At 39.2% G+C, this 18,727-nt stretch overlaps 1 protein-coding gene across 1 annotated transcript; it reads right to left on the bottom strand.

Annotated features, from left to right (window-relative positions):
- Positions 1 to 15,563: 15,563 nt before the first annotated feature.
- On the bottom strand, positions 15,564 to 18,305 carry LOC586458 (monocarboxylate transporter 12-like). Its single transcript, XM_786239.2, has 3 exons — positions 18,122 to 18,305; positions 16,092 to 16,997; positions 15,564 to 15,697 (listed from the first exon to the last, which is right to left on the bottom strand). Exons 1-3 carry the CDS (start codon positions 18,303 to 18,305, stop codon positions 15,564 to 15,566), a joined length of 1,224 nt encoding a protein of 407 aa, XP_791332.2.
- Positions 18,306 to 18,727: the final 422 nt, after the last annotated feature.

Below are 18,727 nucleotides of genomic sequence, written 5' to 3'. Positions count from 1 at the left end.
GAGGTCTAATCCCTTCTGGCCGAACTCGTGCAGATGGGCTGATAAAGACCGTCAGCACTACTTACTTGGGCCAGGAAGTGATTAGAGCCACACAGCGAGGTCACTGACAGGTGGCTATCTCATTAACTCAGCTCTCAACTAACATAAGAAAAAGTAGGAAATAATTTTCTATATAGAGGAGCAATATACAAGTAGGACAGTGAGGCTTTTAAACTCATGATATTATGTACATGTATTTTTTTTCATTTGCAAAGTTTTTAATGTTAATTGAATTGATGTAATTTTTAATGCAAAATCTGTTTCCTTTACCTACGAATTTGCAATATGCGGTACACAAATATCTTATTATTATTATATTGGCCTATTATTTTGTATAATTACGTGTTTTATTAAATCCACGATAACTAATAATGTGTATTTGTATTGTTCTTTTAACTATATCCCACGTGTTGATCAATTGGTACATTGCCTTATTCAAAATTTATAAAGGGAAAAACCGATAGCATCTGCATGTCAGCAAAAGGAAGAAAATAGAGGGCGTTCCTCATACTCTATTTTTCATTACGCTGCTGTATGTACCGTGACTTCCGAACGAGTTTTTTAAAAGATAACATCTAACAACAAACAAACAAACAAACAAATCAAATGGTCCGAAACAGACAATTTTTATCCGTTCATAATCATGTACATACCATGAACAACGCCCCGACTGCCTCCCCTATACCAACGGCGAGTGATGAGAAAGACAATGCAGCTGGGTACCTTTCGTCCGAGACACTGTCCTTACACAGAAGGTTGAAACTCATGACTTTCCCACCTATTGCGAAACCATTTATGGCTGCTAAACAGCTAAGAATCGAAAATCTTTTAGTGAAGAAATTACAGAAGAACGCCCCTGCTGATACGATGGAGATGAAACAGTAGGTGACCTGGGTTTTCAGATTGAGCCTTGCAGCCTGGAAACCTACTGTGAGCCTTCCAAAGATGTTCGCAGCCCCGCCAATGGTTGTGAGTAGGACGGCTCTGCCGGACTGATACCCTTGGCTTCGGCATTGGGAATCAAGAAGACGATCCACCCGTAGAAGGAGACGGCTAAAATAAGTGGGTCATGCAGATTGTGATAAAGCGGGGGCAATCACGGAAGACTTTAATATCGAAAATATCCAGGAATATCTTTTTGGCAGCTCTGGCGATTATGGCGATAAAGCAAAAGACCCCATCGTCATTGCGATCATCAGCTATGTAATGTGGGTCAACAGTTGCAGGTTCGTTTATCAGGGACACAAGTTCTTCATGGTCTTCCCCGATCTGAGCTCTGCCGGCTAAAGTTGAAGGTTCTCCTAATACACGCCTTTGTTGACTACTTGACGCCATTAGTAGCCCCGTCACACACGAATGCAAGTTTAAGGCCCCTAGAATAAGGATCGCTCCTCTCCAGGAGTATGCCATGACGAGCTGTTCTGTAAGCAATGGGAGCGTCATCATACCTACACCCGCTGCCCAGCAGAGGACAATGGTTGTAGCGATCTCGAAGTGATCTGGAAAGTAGTCAATGACACATGCGTGAGAAGGCAAAATGACGACGCTAGAACCAACCCCTGGTGAAAAAGGGAAAAAAACATTGTCATGAAATATAAATTTTGATAACGTTAGCTAGGACGTTTTTTCCGAACAAAATACACTGAAGAATCGGTCAATTGATCATAAATGACAGTGGCAATGGCAAGTGTATTGTGTATATTCCATAGACTGTCGTCTGTCTGATTCTTTTTTTCAATTTTCAAAGATTACAGCAATTCAGAAACAAGATTATGTAAGCAAAAACTCCTTGATCAATTAACTTGCTTTGAATGGAGTACCTCAGGGTATACTTTGGGTCTATTATTGCTTTGTATCTATGGGTGCGTTTATTGGGTCTAATTGCCACTAGATATGTACATATCGTACCCCTATCATACCCCACTATCGAACCCCACTATACGATCGTGATTTGCGGGACGTCGCGTTTATCGTCTCTTCACGATTCACAATAAGGCCTTGTCTCTGCACAGCTGCTCTGCGCCGTTTGACCCGGGAAGCAGACAGTTTCTCGGAGGTCAACTTCACACACAATTATGCATGCTTGTACAACAACATGACACAACACATGGCGCGCTAGCCTTCGAACCGGAAATTAACCTTGGAGGTCCGATTTGTATGTAGAGTTCAAAACAGCTTTGCGTTTATCATCTCTAAGAAACGTGATTCTTGCTGTATGTCACATTCAAAACACATCTTTTTTCGTCTTTAGATATGCCCATATCTAAAGACCTTTAAAAAAAGGCTTTGCGTTTATCACCTTCGAAATTTGCCTGAAAGACGTTTGAGAAACCTGAATCTAGCCAAAAATTTGGTCAATAAACGCACCCAGAGTAATAAGATATTCGTAGAAGTCCTACCTGTTAAAAGCATTAGCAGTAGAAAGTGTATTCCAGATGTTGCAAAATAAATGAGGCTGAGTCCTGTAGCGGCAATGCTACTGCCTGTAATGATGAGTTTTCCTGCTGAAAACCGCTTTAAATAGAGGAACATTTACAACCGCTGTGAAATGAAACATTTAGAGGCAAGAATCGATTAGATTTTTTAAATTTTTTTTAAAATAAATTAATATATTCAAGGAAAATAGTGAACCTATTGCTTTCTGGCAGGATAGATTAGCAAAAATGTCACGGATCGTCTTAGATGTTATTACTATATCATTTTTAGGGATTAGAATATAAATGGCGTGACTGACTTTCAGTGATGCGAGATTTATTAATTGGAATGCTTTACAATGAAAATCACTTATAAATGATATCATTATGTTTAATCTAAATGGATTCGATCCATTGCTATAGCACGCGGAGCGTCGATTACGCGTCCATATCGACTATATGTTCTTAAATACATGTAGTTACAAACCGATGCTTTAGGGCACAATGTAAAATCAATACTGGTTATGATTGATAAATGGCCATCGTAACAAAAAGCATCTCACCAAAGCAATGCGCTATGCCATGACATAGTCCAATGGCTACTCCGACGACAGCGAGAGACGTTTGCAAGTCGTCCGTCATTTCCTCAAGGAACCGCCCAACGATTTTAACGTTCCGATGTCAAAATATCCGACGGCAAAGAGTCCCACAAGAATCAGCCATCGCTTCTTTGGTCGTGGTCTGCTCTGCGAGTCCATTATTTTCATTCGAATTTAAGGTGTGTAAGTTCATGTTAGCTATTAGGGCGATTAAACACGCCACGGAAGGCAAAGAGGACGGGAGAATTCACTCGACCGAGATCAATAATTTATGCAGTTCGGATTTTGTCTATTGAAATATTATTATTCTTATCAGGTGAATGAAATAATTTGTATTGAGGCACTTCATGCATTACATTTGGTTACTTTACGAAAATGGTCTATTGTACGGCGATACACTCTTCCGTCGAGTGTAGGGAACGAACGCTATTATGGCTGAAAACTCTCGTGGAAGTCAACAAGACGGACAAAGGGGGTTTTAGAATATTTAACTCTTATCCTGCCATGAGACTGCTAGCGCGCTATTGTTATAGTGCCGTGAGCATGCGAGCGAGCCACCGCTACGCTGCTTCGTTCACGCTAGCGCGCATATGTAATAACAGTTATTGTTCATGCCCATTGCACCGTGCTGAGTGCTTTTGCAGCGCTATTGAAAGTACCATCGCGTGCATCAGATTATCGGCTTTGGATTACGCGTCTTTGTATACAACAGTCAGATTGGATTTTCTCGAGTAATTCAGCGATTTGTTTTTTGTAAAGATTTAAATCTTCCTGTCTCCTCTCCTCCTTTTGTAAGGCCGGTATCATTTCAAGCTGTGCTTACGATATCGGTCTTCTGCATTCTCCCCCTTTTCCTTCTTTTCAAATACGATTAATTGTACTATTGATTATTTATATTTATTTATTTATATGAATTACTACTTGTATTACTTATCATTATATTGCTAAAATGTATTCATTGTTATTTTTGTTATTGTTTATGGAAAATGCAGAAATAAAAAACTTGAAACTGAAACTGAAAACTGAAACTGAAATAACACGCACTTGAACCAACCTTAAAATTAACTTGGCACAAAGGAGATTAGCACTGCAGCTTAAGAGTTAAATGGGGGTAACTTTTTTCTCTATCTCTCTGGACTCGTAAGACATTTTAAAAGGGGGTTATAAAATATCTTAAATATCATAGATAGGGTCTCCAAGGCAGGAAAATCCCGCGAAAAGATTGCGAAAGGTGGGTTCAGAAATGTTGGCAGTCCTGAGAAATGGGGGTGCTTTCAAAGGAAGGGAAGGAGCATACGCGTATCCTTACGGGAAGGGAAGGGATCTACCTCATTGTTACACCCAACTCTGCCAACATTTCTGAACCCCTCTTTCGCAGTCTTTTCGCAGTCTTTTCGCGGGCTTCTCCTGCCTTATTTTATAACCCCCTTTTAAAATGTCTTACGAGTCCAGAGAGATAGAGAAAAAAGTCACCCATTTAAATATTCTAAAACACCCCTTTTTTAATTTTCAGGAGTCCAAAGAGAGAGAGAGAAAAAAAAACAACCTCTTTTTAAAAGAAATCTCCGGATTAAAAGTCAAATACACCACCTTTTTGTTCCAATTCTCGAGCCGGAGTTTGTGGCGCAAAATCTTCCCCTTAACCGGAGATTTTGGGAACACGAATGCGGTCTCTCCGACCCAGGAGTCGGGGGGGGGGGGAGATTTCTGACTAGATTGGTTATGATGAGGCTTCATACCTCAGGCTCATGCAACTATCAAAGGCATATTTCACAGTATAGGTCATTATTATCAACGGTAAAGGTGGTCTATGCAGACGTGAAAATGTATGACTGTATGATTATGGACTTTGCACTTTTATGCTCAGTGTATGTGTGCATTATTAATGTGCAATATTATAACAGTATAGGTGGTCTATTTAGACGAGAAAAGTATGACTAGACATGGAATGTGCACTTTTGTGTTCAGTGCGTGTGTGAAGATTCAAGCGATCGATTTGCTTTCGTATACAAAGATAACTGTTGTTTATTATTTGTATGATTAAATAATTATTGGACCTTACGGATAGTAGACAAAAATGGATATTAGACAAATTGGCAATTAGACCGACTGGCAATTAGACTTAATGAGTGATAGACAAAATTGGTAGTAATTTTTTGGAGATTAGGCAATATGGAATTAGACCAAATGACTATTTAGCCTAAATGGTCATTAAACCTAATGATAAGTAGACGAACTGATTGTGAGACTATGTGGATAATAGACAAGATGGGTGTATACCAAACGGCAATTCACCCGATTTGTTGCTCACCGAGAAACTTCTCTTCCCGCTTCTCTTATTCTTTATTTCAACCTCTGGATAATTCACAATCCTCACAGTCGTGCCACGATAAAATATCGAATATATGGAAGACTAACAAAAGAGAGAAAAATGTGAAAAACATGTGAAAAGCATACGGATTCATTCGGTTCTTGCAGCAAAGCTGGCTTTCACCTATCATTCCAAAGTCGAATCTTTGGCATTGAGATTATCCCTTCCTTTAGTGAAAGGCAGTCTTCAGCCTTCCCATACACCCAGTTTTACACTTTCCCGTTTCACAAACGGGTATTCCTGATAAAGTGCCAACATTTGTTTTTTCTTGGTAGATCATAAACATTGCATTTCATTATCTGATGGAAACGGTATAGGCTTTCAATCAGGGGCTAGAGAGCGGTACAACGAATCGTCTTCTTTCTCTGATAATTTGATGAAACGTCAAAGCTTCCGCGCTTCGCTCGGGAGGGGGGAAACTCCCCCATCCCTGCACCCACCTACTACGGAGCGCGCTTCGCGCGGACTTTAACTGATTCGCACGCTTCGCGTTCTCACTACCGCCCCCTCAAATAAAATCTTAGCTACGCGGTTGACCCCCCCCCCCCCTTAACAAAAAGCTAGATCCGCCCCTGCCTATCATTCGAAAGCCTAATCTGTTGCATTCAGATAATCCCTTCCTTAAATGAAAGGCATTCTTCAGCTTCCACACTGCCCCCAGTTTTACCCTCTCCCGTTTCATAAAACGGGTATTCCTGATAAAGTGCCAAAACTTTTTTTTCTTCTTGGCAGATCATAAAGATCACATTTCATTATCTGATGAAAACGGTATATCAATCAGGGGTCAGTTTGCTATCAGCTGAATTTAATCGAATCCTATACCAAAATTGATGGAAATCTGTAGCCTTGATTACTTATCTTCACGTTTGAAGAAAAAGTTTGTTGAATGATATTTCCGCTACCTATCGGAATTTCTAGTAGTACTACATATATATTTCATTTGTGATAACTTAAAATGATAATCTCAATATCCAATTTTCATTTGGTAGATTTTATATATCCTTTTTTTTCTCTCATTGTATTCTGTTCATCAGTCCTCCGAGCCAGTCCTACAATAACTCGAGGCAATTTTAAAAACCTCTAAAGGGATCCGGAAACTTTGTCTCAGATTCTGAAACAAAATCCTTGATTTAGCTCATGCTGCAATCAGGAACCCCACGACTTTTACAAGCCGACCGCCTGTCTGATTATCGAGATATTTATGATTGGAAATCGAAACCAAATTTTGCGTTTGCCTAACGGTTTTCATAACACTATAGTCTACTGGGGAAAATGAGTATGGTAAATCGGTCACTCAAAGATGTTTACTTTTTTGAGGCACTTCTTGATAATTTTGAAGCGCGATCTTTTTAGGGCTTCAATCTTAATTACACCATATCACAGACACTGGTAACACGTAGGGCCGTGCATCTCAGATTTAACATTGTTAAACGATGCCTTTAGTTTGCGTTTAATACCTTTTGAAAACCGCGAATACGACAATGATGTCTAGTATAGCACCTATCTATGAAATCCACCTAGGGGAAACAGAAAACCTAGCCACTGTAGACAGGTGGCCTTACTAGACAGGTTCTACAACACAGATTTCCTCCTAGAGGAAGACAGTATGTGTGGCCACTATAAACAGGTGGTCCTTATAGAGAGGTGACCGCTGAGCCGGATTCGACTGTGATTGGTCGCAATCCGAACATGATTTATATTGGATATAAAATAAGATTATTGTAAATTGACCTTTAGTTGATTTATCGAAATATATAGTTTCGATTGTCTTCAATTTGACTTTCCATTGCCAAATATGATGATAATCTTCGGAGCCTACAAGAAATCTGAATTATGTAATAACACGTGAACAAGGCCTGTCACTACAATTATATAATAGTAGTTAAAATTTATATAGTGCCTATCCACTGGATACAAAGTCCCTTGAGATGTCATTCATGAGTCAGTGTTATGATACCAACATAGCATTAGTGACCAAGCAGTGACAGTGTGAGTTCAATGAACGCATGCATCTGGTTTCTTACATATTAAAATCGTATGTCCTCTTGTGAAAGAAACGTTGTGAAATCGATCAGAAAAGGTTGATCATCTAGCATATAAGTATTGGTGTGTACTACAAGGTTCTGGAATCATCAAACTGATAAGAAATTAAGCCCAGTCTTGGTAAAATTAAAAGGCATTTGAAAAGCCATGCTTTTCAGAAAACATATTTGTATCTGATGTTCTTCCCCACTTGCAAAGTAACAATGATAACGCTCCCACAATATGTTTCACCTATTCCCAGACCTTAACCTTTTGTTTAAATTGTTATTCTGTTGAAGATGATTTCAATCGAGAAGGATTACCTGTTCCAAGAGTCGGAGGCAGTAGGGGGGAGAGCCGCTATTATATTTTTAAAGTAACTGCAAATTGCTTTCATGTACTTATGGTGGATTTAAACAAAAGTATATAATGCATTTTCGTTTTTGTGGTGTATAAGTCATTAAAAATGTTTTTAAAAATGACTACAAACAAGGTGATGTCCTCAAGGTAGGGGTATTGATTTTGCTCGCAGGATGAAGAACAAATTAAGAAGACCATTAGTTAGGGTTTTGGGACGGATCTTAGCGTCTCCTTTTTATGTTCCATTTCCTCTTTTCCTTTTCCCTTTAGTTTTCTTTTCTTCGTTTTCTTATTCTTTTTTTAAAATTTGTTTTGGGCTGACTGCGAGAACGTGCCCGTTATGCCCCCGGTGGCTACGCCAATGACACCCTTTACTAATACATATATCAAGATGAATATAAATAGAGAACAGCAGGCGGAACGTTGCCAATTTACTGAGTATTTATAGCAGATGAAGGATGCTGTTCACCTGGTATGACTTTAAGGGTTGTAGTAGTTTGTTAATGGAGTCTCGAAGAAAATTAATCAGAGAGAGCGTTAACCGGAATGATGTGCCTCTTAGTTGGAAATATTCCAATGCATTCCAGCCTGATGGGGCTGGTTATTGACATCATTTTCACAGAAGCTACACCAGCAGCATTCTCTGCTAAATACGCGTACGTGGATGCAAATATGTACCCCGATTGCACCCTTATTTCTTAGTGTGTAATTACCGTACAGTTTTGTTATTGAATATTTTCCCGTTATGTATAATACAACAATTCCAAAATTCATATGTACTTGGAATTATTTAAAACATAATGATTGATATCAATGACTCTTCTTTTTCTTCTTCTTCTTCTCCTCCTCCTCCTCCCTCTTCCTCTACTTATTGAATTCCTCTGTTTACCTAAGAACTGTGCGGCGTGAGCACGGGTTATTGGAAAACAGTACCACTATGAGAAATGGTCTTTAGATAAGAGTCTCGAGAAAAATGAAATACAGAAATAAAGTGTCAAGTAATCTTGTAATTGATGTAAGGGATCGCAAGAAGAGAAGTCAACCTAGATCCATTTCAAAACTCTATTGTATAGTGCTTATTATAGGATATGTGTGTTTGCTCAGTTTAAAAAAAGGTGATGGACAGAGCTATTAAAATCAAATTTTGTCACAGAATTATGGTATTTGTTATATGATGTGGAAGTTGACACTTGGCCACCATAACATCAGTAAGTTAATTCTGCCTCTACCTCCGTTAACAGGACCATTTTGTTTTGCTTTATGATAATCGGCCTCTGCGGATGATAAAATCACTTTGATCATCAGCGCAGATTCAGCTATAGAGCCCCCGGGATTAAACCCGACGACACCCCCCCCCCTGAAAACACTGCGGCCCCAAAGCGTGAGATTTTACGACAACCTTCAAGAAACTAGGTCAATTTCAATTTCCTACTTTTGAGGATCAATTATTAAGTCTTCAATCGCGGATAACTAGTAGACAGGTCGTGTTCATGTTTGCCGGAAGGTGGGCCTAGAACGACTTAGTTTGTCAAAGTCAAAAAGAAAGATTTGCCTTGAAAATGTGTATTTTTGTGTCAAAAGTAAAGATTTCGACACAGATTGAGATTGTTTAAGCTATTAACTTTTGATTAGATTTCGATCAGTGTTGCGGGCAGTGTTTTAAAAATTAACGGTGAAAGAGACAATTCAAATCTATCTTCATTTTTGGGGTTAAATATATGCGAGCCCTTGTCTAGACATGCCCGAAATGAAGAGTTTGGTTCCAAAACCTGTTACATCCGTAAGTTTAAATTCTGAAGAAAAGAAATAGAATTTTGCTCTTTAACCTTAATAAAACTTCACATTTATCGATGTGAAATTAAACGTCGTGCTTCTACGATACTATATCATGGAATATTAAATCCACCCCACGGGCCGCCGTGCGGTGCACTGAACTTTGTGTCCTCTGACATCCGCGCCTCTGTATTGAAAGCTGCGTTGTACATTGAGAACGTCCAGAAAAAAAATCGTGAGGGCCCCGTCCGGTCACCGTCCGGAACCCGCACGGGACCTGTAAGGTGCCCCACGCGCCCTTTCCGAGCTCTCTACGGCCTAACGGTTAGATTAAAACGTCGGAAGAATTGGGAGCAGCCAAATCTGCACCACGGCGCCCGTAATGCTTAAAAAAATGTCCCGGCATTCGTAGGAACAATAAGCAACCGTTTGCCCTACTATTAAAAGCACTTTTCGAGAGACTTCATAATATGTGAATTAATGCCACTAGCGTATTGACATGGTTTTGAACCTGGGAGATAACAGGTACGAATCCTATTTGCTCTACTACTGAGCCATCGTTTCTCCTATGTGTATTCTTGTTCTTTTACCTACCCGTTTTCTACATATCATATATTTCACATACATGTACATCTGTGATTGTGATGTAAACAAAATAATTATGTCTTCGGATTTAAAGTCCACGGACCTAGTTATTGCATTCCTTCAATTATAATAAAACTAGGTTCAAAGGACAGAAATAGAGAAAAGAGACCAAAACTAAATTAATAACAACAAATCAACAGAGAACTCCACTGGACCTTGATGACTGTACAACTGTCAGCTTTTGATATGGAAGCACCACAATCGCTTGATGCATCACACACACTGAACACAAAAGTGCAAATTCAATAAACAGCCAAATCGTTATTGTCTGAATAGACCACGTATACCGTTGATAATAATGACCTTTATTTTGAAATATGCCTTTTGATAGGTGCATAAAGCATAACGCCTGATCATAACTGTGTGTTTTGCACCGATGCATAGTTCTTTTTTAACAAGCCAATGGTACAGTTGCAGTTATATACACGTCACCTAGTACAGGTTATTGTATTTCATCAATGAAAGTGGCTAATATTTGTTGCTATGTACGGAACACCCTGGCAAGCTGTTGGTTCGTTATCAGCGTCTATCGTTGGAGAGGTATGTATTAACAAATTCATTAAAATGATGATAAAAGTTCCGAGTATGACTATATTACGTCGTCTGTTCGTTATCAGCGTCTATCGTTGGAGAGGTATGTATTAACAAATTCATTAAAATGATGATAAAAGCTCCGAGTATGACTATATTACGTAGTCTGTAAACAATTGATGATATTACATGCAACTAATGATTTTGCTTTCCTATTCTTAAATCATAAAATAAAAAATATATATCAATCAGACAAAGTAGATAAACGGAAGTAAAATGCCTAAATCTATTGATTTAGTTAGTTAGTAAAGTATTAATGACTGCTTTGAGAAACATAGTTGTTTTTATACGCTCAAGGGAAGGTCACAATCGAGCTATTGCCCGAGGCTTGCCGAGGGCAATAGCTCGATTGTAACCTTCCCTTGAGCGTAAAAAAACAACTATGTTTCAAAAATTAAAGCAGTCATTAATACTTTTATATACCGAAAAGGGTCATAGAATACATGTGCGACTTACCAATCATGGTAATCAAGTTTGTTTACGTTATCGAGACAGCAGACAGTGTAAGGGCACAAGGTACATACAAATACGTGTGTGGGACTGTGAACGGGCTGGACTTTTTGTGTTACTGAAATGTGCTCAGAATTCAAGTAATTCATCTATTAAATGACTATAACAGACAAGAAACAGGTCAAAGGTAAGGACAAGAATGCTTATCAATATAACAGAAATTTTGCATGAAAAACCATCAGGAAAGCTATCTAAATTTTGTCAGAAATTAGCGACAAACACACCAAATTCAGCGCTGCAATGACACACAAAACGGCGTAGAAATTAACTTTTCATCCACCAAATGAATTTAAACACTTGCATTATACAATCTTCAATACCTGAATCACCGTTATCGGAAGCAATAAATTCACAATTTATATCTAGACATAGATCTACGGCTAATAATAAAACGTAAGGTTTACCCTTTTGGTGTTCTTGCTGTCTAGCGACCAATTCTTCGCACACACACAATGTATGGTATCCACGATCGCTCAAACCAGTTTTTAAGCAAGACTGAACTATTCCCGTTAACCTGAATTTTACCCTCGAACTATTACATGGGCGTGGCATTTTTCGTTTATTTACGGGAATGGCCAAAACCATGACTGCAATTTCGACCAATCAGATGGCTGGATTTCTTAAGTGAGGTATATAATTTAGTTTAGTTTTTCATTTGCCATTATTATTAGTACTATTTTGATTCAGCAGTGTTGACTCACTCGACCAATACTTAGCCAAAGGTGTTTCGTCCGAGGCCAAGTTCCAAGAACATTCTCAACATTCTCAAACAGAGACCAATCTATTTAAAAATCTTCCTCATTGTTACACCCAGGAAATAAGTGCTACCATGAACTTACACACAGGTTAAATTCGAATGAAAATAATGGACACGCAGAGCAAACCACGACCAACGAAACGATGGCTGATTCTTGTGGGACTCTTTACCGTCGGATATTTTGACATCGGAACGTTAAAATCGTTGGGCGAGTTCCTTGAGAAAATGACGGAAGACTTGCAAACGTCTCTGGCTGTCGTCGGACTAGCTATTGGACTAAGTCACGGTGTAGCACAATGCTTTGGTGAGATGCTTTTTGTTACGATGGCCATTCAATTATAACCAGTATTACTGTTTCACTATCTCCTAAAGTAATGGTTTCTAAGTACAATGAGGGCGCGTGGCGCTCTATATGCTATAGCATTTGATTAGGATTTTCACTGTAAAAGCATTCCAATTAATAAATCTTGCATTGATGAATCAGTCACTCTATTTATATTCTAATCCCTAAAAAGGATAAAGCAATAACATTTAAGACTATCTTCTTTTTTGGAATATTTTTACTATGATTGAAAAAAAAATTTTTAATTGACATTTGCCTCTACATTTTTGATGGTGATGATGATGATAATTAAGATTAAGATGACGACATTGATGATGATATGATGGTGGTAGTGAATGTGTACTAAAGGAAAGATTGTCAGGGAAATACCACTTAAACATTCAGGGATCTTGATAAAAATCAATGCTTAATCAGAAAAGGGAAAATTATCAGACAATTGTAACCGTGTGTGTTGCTAGGCGTGTATGTGGGGTGTGTGTGTGTGTGTGTGTGTGTGTCTGTCTGTCTGACTGTCTTTGTTCGATGCACTGTTTTATTCCTCACCCAGTAAGTTGGCGCAAGTGAAATATGGCAGTCTTGTAATGATTGTCTGATGTCCAGTCATGCGTGAAAGGATTCAAATGAAAATGGTACCTAAATGTACTGGGAGGATAACTCTATCAAGACATATCATGAAACCCCTGATTAAATAGACAAACTCCAAACAATACAACTTTTAAAAAGTGGGACATTTTTTCTGACTCACCCTGTATATGATCTTAGCAACATACTGGGTTGTTTGATGTATGCTTCTGCAACAATTGCTCTGCGATTTGTATCCTCCACTCTCTGAATTTCTACAATAACCCTGGACCAATTCTATACCTACCCCTAATCCGTACCCTAAATTTTACCTAAAATCTGATTGCAATCCTAACCCTTATCCTATTCCTAAAGCGTTTCTTGTTGTTTAAGGAAGATAGCCCAGAGCGACAGAGCAACAAATTTCAGAGCACAATAATACTCTGATACATTTAAAGTGTGTGTGTGTGTAATTGTGTTTTTACAGATGTGTTTCAATCAGATATGATTATGTACGTCTGGGGACCGACCTTTACGTAAATAATCATATCTGATTTATAAACCTCTTTAAACACACATTACTGTAAAATCCGCATACAAATTAAGTAATCAAAAGTGGAATCGTTTATAGTTGAAGAAAATGCATATTTATGTTTCCGGTACTGTAATACACGCACATGTATTTTGCCAGTAACGTAATATACAACTCAATTGTTTCCCTGAACTCTGGCTTTGCTCATTTGTAGCAATATTGACATTTTCATTATCCTTTCAGAAATGTATTCATTATGCAACTCTGACCAAATCGGTGATATAACTTCCAAGTCCAAATCTATCGATTTACAAGCTCCTTCCAGTATAATTCATGATTAAAAATTAAAATTAAATACTATCGTGACTGGATAATGTACCTCTGCTGGTATCATATTGGTAGTACAGTCAAACCTGCTTTAGAGACCATCTGTATAGAAAGACCACCTGTCTATAGAGACATTATTTTTTGTTTCCCTTGAAAATGTTTCTCATTGAAACATGTACGCTCCTGGGCCCGTACGGCGAGTAAAAACAGAAATTTGGGGAATTTTCGGTCGGTGTCCGGCCGGCTCCCGTACAGTTCCTACGGGTGCCGGGACATTTTGTTAAAGAATAACGGCTGCTCCCAAGTACGGCTTCCTCGCGGGCCCCTCAAGAGCTCCGGTGATATGCACAACACCGGGCATCTGCCGTCCGGTGGCCACTTGAAATGAATATTGCCCGTGTGGGCCCCTCACGGCGGCATCTCAAAATGTACAACGCACCTAACACAGGAGGTGCGGATGTCAGAGTGCACCGTACAGCACCCGCCCGGGCCCCGGCAGGTCACCTTCTGGGAGCCATAGGTACACCTACTCATCGGACGGAGCAGGTAAGCTTACCAACCGCAACCCTACCGGCACCCTTACGGGCGCCTTGCATTTCCACTCGATCAATTTTCACCGGGCACCTCCCGGGCACCGCAGAATATGTGACCACACATGCCGTAGAAATGAAAATCGGAAGGTTCCCGTACAGTCTCTAAATCCACGGCAAGCCGCCGGGTAGGGAAAATCGTACGGGGCCCGGTTTATATTGACCTAGTCATTACAGGCGCTTTGCATTTCCACTCGACCAAATTTTACCGGGCACCTTCCGGGCGCCGCAGAATATGTGACTACACACATGCCGTAAAAATTAAAATCTGAAGCTTAGATCCTCCTATATCATTCGGAGCAACTCATGATGCATATTTCACGCATGAGTGATTAAAATCAGCTTGAACAGAGGGAACCAAAAAGTCATTTGGTGGACGGTATCTGAATTTCAAAGAGAAAATCAAATTTCTAGAAAGTTCAGTTTCTGCCCTTTCATATGACACCTAGTCATTCAGGAAAAATGATCAAGGAATAACAAAGTTCTGTTTGTTTAAAATGATTCTTGCATTTCCACAATTTGATTTAAAAACTTCGTTTTCACTGGCGTGAAATACGCATCATATGAGTTGCATCAAATGACAGAGGAGGACCTAAGCTTCATAAATATGTGTCATTTATTAATTATAATTGTGATTAAGTTATGATAAAACATCGATAATTCTCGGTTTCGTTTTTTCTGGGACGCACTGTATAAATATATCTGAATTTGAAAGGGAAAATAACATTTCTAGAAATTTCATTCCTGCCCTTTCTTATGACACCTCAATCAGGAAAAATGAGCCATGTTTTCCAAATGTTTAAGATCTCGTAGAAAATAACGAAATAATAGAATAATGTCTTGCATGTCTTGAGTACATATCAAATATTTTGCAAAAATAATAACTGCATTGACAAAATAGAAATGATTTGCAATGAGAGTGCCTAAGCAAATTTTTTCAGCTGTGAAGAAATGTTACGTATATTTATTTCCCTTTAACCGTAAAAATAAATCATTCCATGAAAAACATTGTAACCTCTTTTTGCTATCTTTGTCCCTCCGTTTTCGTCCCATTCGGTGAGGGTGAATAGGACCCGTAGCTGTGCCAATGACGATAACCGGCCAAAGAAATTGTACCTTCTGCCCTTCATTAACGGGTGGTAACCTTCGTGACCATCCAGTCCATGATGATGGGGAAAATGATGATACAGGACTCCAATATATTAGCTGCTCCAAGCACACAGAAAATGACATCGAATGACTTGGTAAAATCGTACAGAAGACCTGTTTAGAGAAAAGATTTAAATATTAAAAAAAAAAATCTCTTGATATTAGCCTCTTAATTTTGTATAATGACGTGCTTGTTAGATCAACGATAAGTAACAATTTATATCTTTACTGTGTTTTAGAAATGGATGGAAAACTTGTCTCACGTTTGGATAATTTGGTACATTCCAAAATTCAAAATGTATAAAGGGGAAAACCGATTGCATCACCTGTCAGCAAAAGGGGAAAAGGGCGTCCTTATACTCTATTATTCAGTACTCTGTTAGTTACTGGACCCCACGACGAATTTATTCCCCAAAACAGACAACAACAAAAATACAAAGAAACAAACAAATCAACACGAAAAGGTATAAAACAGACACTTTGCATCCGTTTATAATTATGTACATACCAATGAAGAATGCCCCAAGTGCCTCCCCTATACCAAAGGCGAGTGATATGAAAGACAGCGCAGCTGGGTACCTTTCGTCCGAGACACTGTCCTTACACAGAAGGTTGCTACTCATGGCCTTTCCACCCATTGCGAAGCCATTCATGGCTGCTAAACAGCTAAGAATCGAATATCTCTTGGTGAAGAAATTACAGAAGAATGCCCCTGCTGTTACGATGCAGATGAGACCGTAGGTGACCTGTGGTTTCAGATTGAGCCTTGCCGCCTGGAAACCTACTGTGAGCCTTCCAAAGATGTTTGCAGCACCGCCAATGGTTGCAAGTAGGACGGCTTTGTCGGGGCTGATACCCTTGGCTTCAGCGTTGGGAATCAAGAAGACGATCCACCCGTAGTAGGAGACGGCGAAGGTAAAGAAAGTCATGCAGATTGTGACGAAGCGGGGGCACTCTCGGAAGACTTTGATATCGAAAATATCCAGGAATACCTTTTTGGCAGCTCTGGCGATTTTGGCGATAGAGCAAAAGACCCCATCATCATTGCGATCATCATCTATATTATGTGGGTCAACAGTCGTCTGCTCGTTTATCAGAGACACAGTTTCTTCGTGGTCTTCCCCGATCTGAGATCTGCCGGCTAACGTTGAAGGTTCTCCTAACACACGTCTTTGTTGACTACTTGACGCCATTAGTAGCCCCGTCGCACATGAATGAAAGTTCAAGGCTCCTAGAATTAGGATCGCTCCTCTCCAGGAGTAAGCCATGACGAGCTGTTCTGTAAGCAATGGGAGCGTCATCATACCTACAGCGCTGCCCAGGAGGACAATGGTTGTAGCGATCTCGAAGTGATCTGGAAAGTAGTCAACGACGCTGGTTTGAGAAGGCAAAATGACTAAGCTATAACCAAACCCTGGTGAAAAAGGGAAAATAACATTTAAAAACATGAATTTGATTACGTTAGAAACGGTTATTTTTCCGCACGTACTCCACGCAATTTACTTTTAATCAGTTAACCCGGATAATTTTAATCAGTTTAATTATGATTAAGACCATATCGATGACCACGAGAGCCTGAGAACTAAGTGAACTTCAACAGACACTGGATAATTCTGTACACAACTCCTTCATTATCATGTTTAAAGCATCTGATACTCCAATAAAAGCAGCCCGCTTAGAGTGTAGAGTACGCTCGGCAAATTGTCTAATTCCACAGACGCATGATGAGGATTGTAAAATATCGATGGTCTAAATCTGAATGGCCTCCAGGCAAGAAACTGGTCAATTGGTCACTGCTTAATGACCAATTAAGCAATTAAACAATGGCACGTATACATTCCATAGACTGTCGTCTGTTTAATCACTTTGTTTTAATTTCAAAGACTACGTCAAATTTCTTAACGAGATTATGTAACCAAGAACTCCGTGATCAATTCACTCAGGCTTTCTTTGATGGTAGTACCTCAGGGGTATACTTTGAATATTGTTTTGTATTTATGTAATAAGAGATTCGTAGATACCCTACCTGTTACAAGCATTAGTAGTAGCAAGTGTATTCCAGATGTTGCAAAATAAATGAGGCTGAGTCCTGTAGCGGCAATGCTACTCCCTGCAAGGACGAGTTTTCCTGCTGAAAACCGCTTTAATAGAGGAACATTTATAACCGCTGTGAAATTCAAAAGTTAGAGGCAAATGTCAATAATATTTTTTTCCAATCATATTAAATATTTTTTATAAAAGAAGAAGATAGTCTTAAATGTTATTGCTTTATCCCTTTTAGGGATTAGAATATAAATAGCGTGACTGATTCATCGATGCCAGATTTATTAATTGGAATGCTTTGCAGTGAAAGTTACTAATACATGATGTAATGTTCAATCTTAATGGATTTAATCCAATGCTATAGCACATAGAGCGTCACGCGCCCTTATATTTTCTTTAAATACATGTACTTAGAAACCACTACTTTAGGGGATAGTGAAACATTAAAAATGGTTATGATTACATGGCTATCGTAACAAGATCTCAACATCTCACCAAAGCATTGTGCTACACCGTGACATAGTCCAATAGCTAGTCCGACGACAGCGAGAGACGTTTGCAAGTCTTTCGTCATTTTCTCAAGGAACACGCCCAACGATTTTAACGTTCCGATGTCAAAATATCCGACGGCAAAGAGTCCCACAAGAATCAGCCATCGTGGTTTGCTCTGCGTGTCCATTATTTTCATTCGAATTTAACCTGTGTGTAAGTTCACGGTAGCACTTATTTCCTTAGTGTAACAATGAGGTAGATTTTTAAATAGATTGGTCTCTGTTTGAGAATGTTGAGAATGTTCTTGGAACTTGGCCTCGGACAAAACACCTTTGGCTAAGTATTGGTCGAGTGAGTCAACCAGGCGCGTACACAGGGGGGGGGGGGGGGGGGGTGTTTGGGGGGTTAACCCCCCCTTTGGTAATTTTTTGTGTGTAAACCCCCCCTAAATTTCTCTAAAACCCCCCCCCCCCCCCCCCTTTTTGGATTTTTTTTTTTTTTTTTTTTTATTAAAAAAAAAAAAAAAAAAAAAAAAAAATCCCCATGGTTGACCTAAAAAAGCTGACCTTACCCCCCCCCCCCAACGGAGCAAAATGTCAAATTTTCAAA

This window comes from Strongylocentrotus purpuratus, unplaced genomic scaffold (assembly GCF_000002235.5).
Source record: "Strongylocentrotus purpuratus isolate Spur 01 unplaced genomic scaffold, Spur_5.0 spur5_scaffold_17, whole genome shotgun sequence".
Classification (NCBI taxonomy): domain Eukaryota; kingdom Metazoa; phylum Echinodermata; class Echinoidea; order Camarodonta; family Strongylocentrotidae; genus Strongylocentrotus; species Strongylocentrotus purpuratus.
Note: the sequence above shows the minus strand (reverse complement) of the source record. Positions and strands in the feature narration are given on the sequence as shown.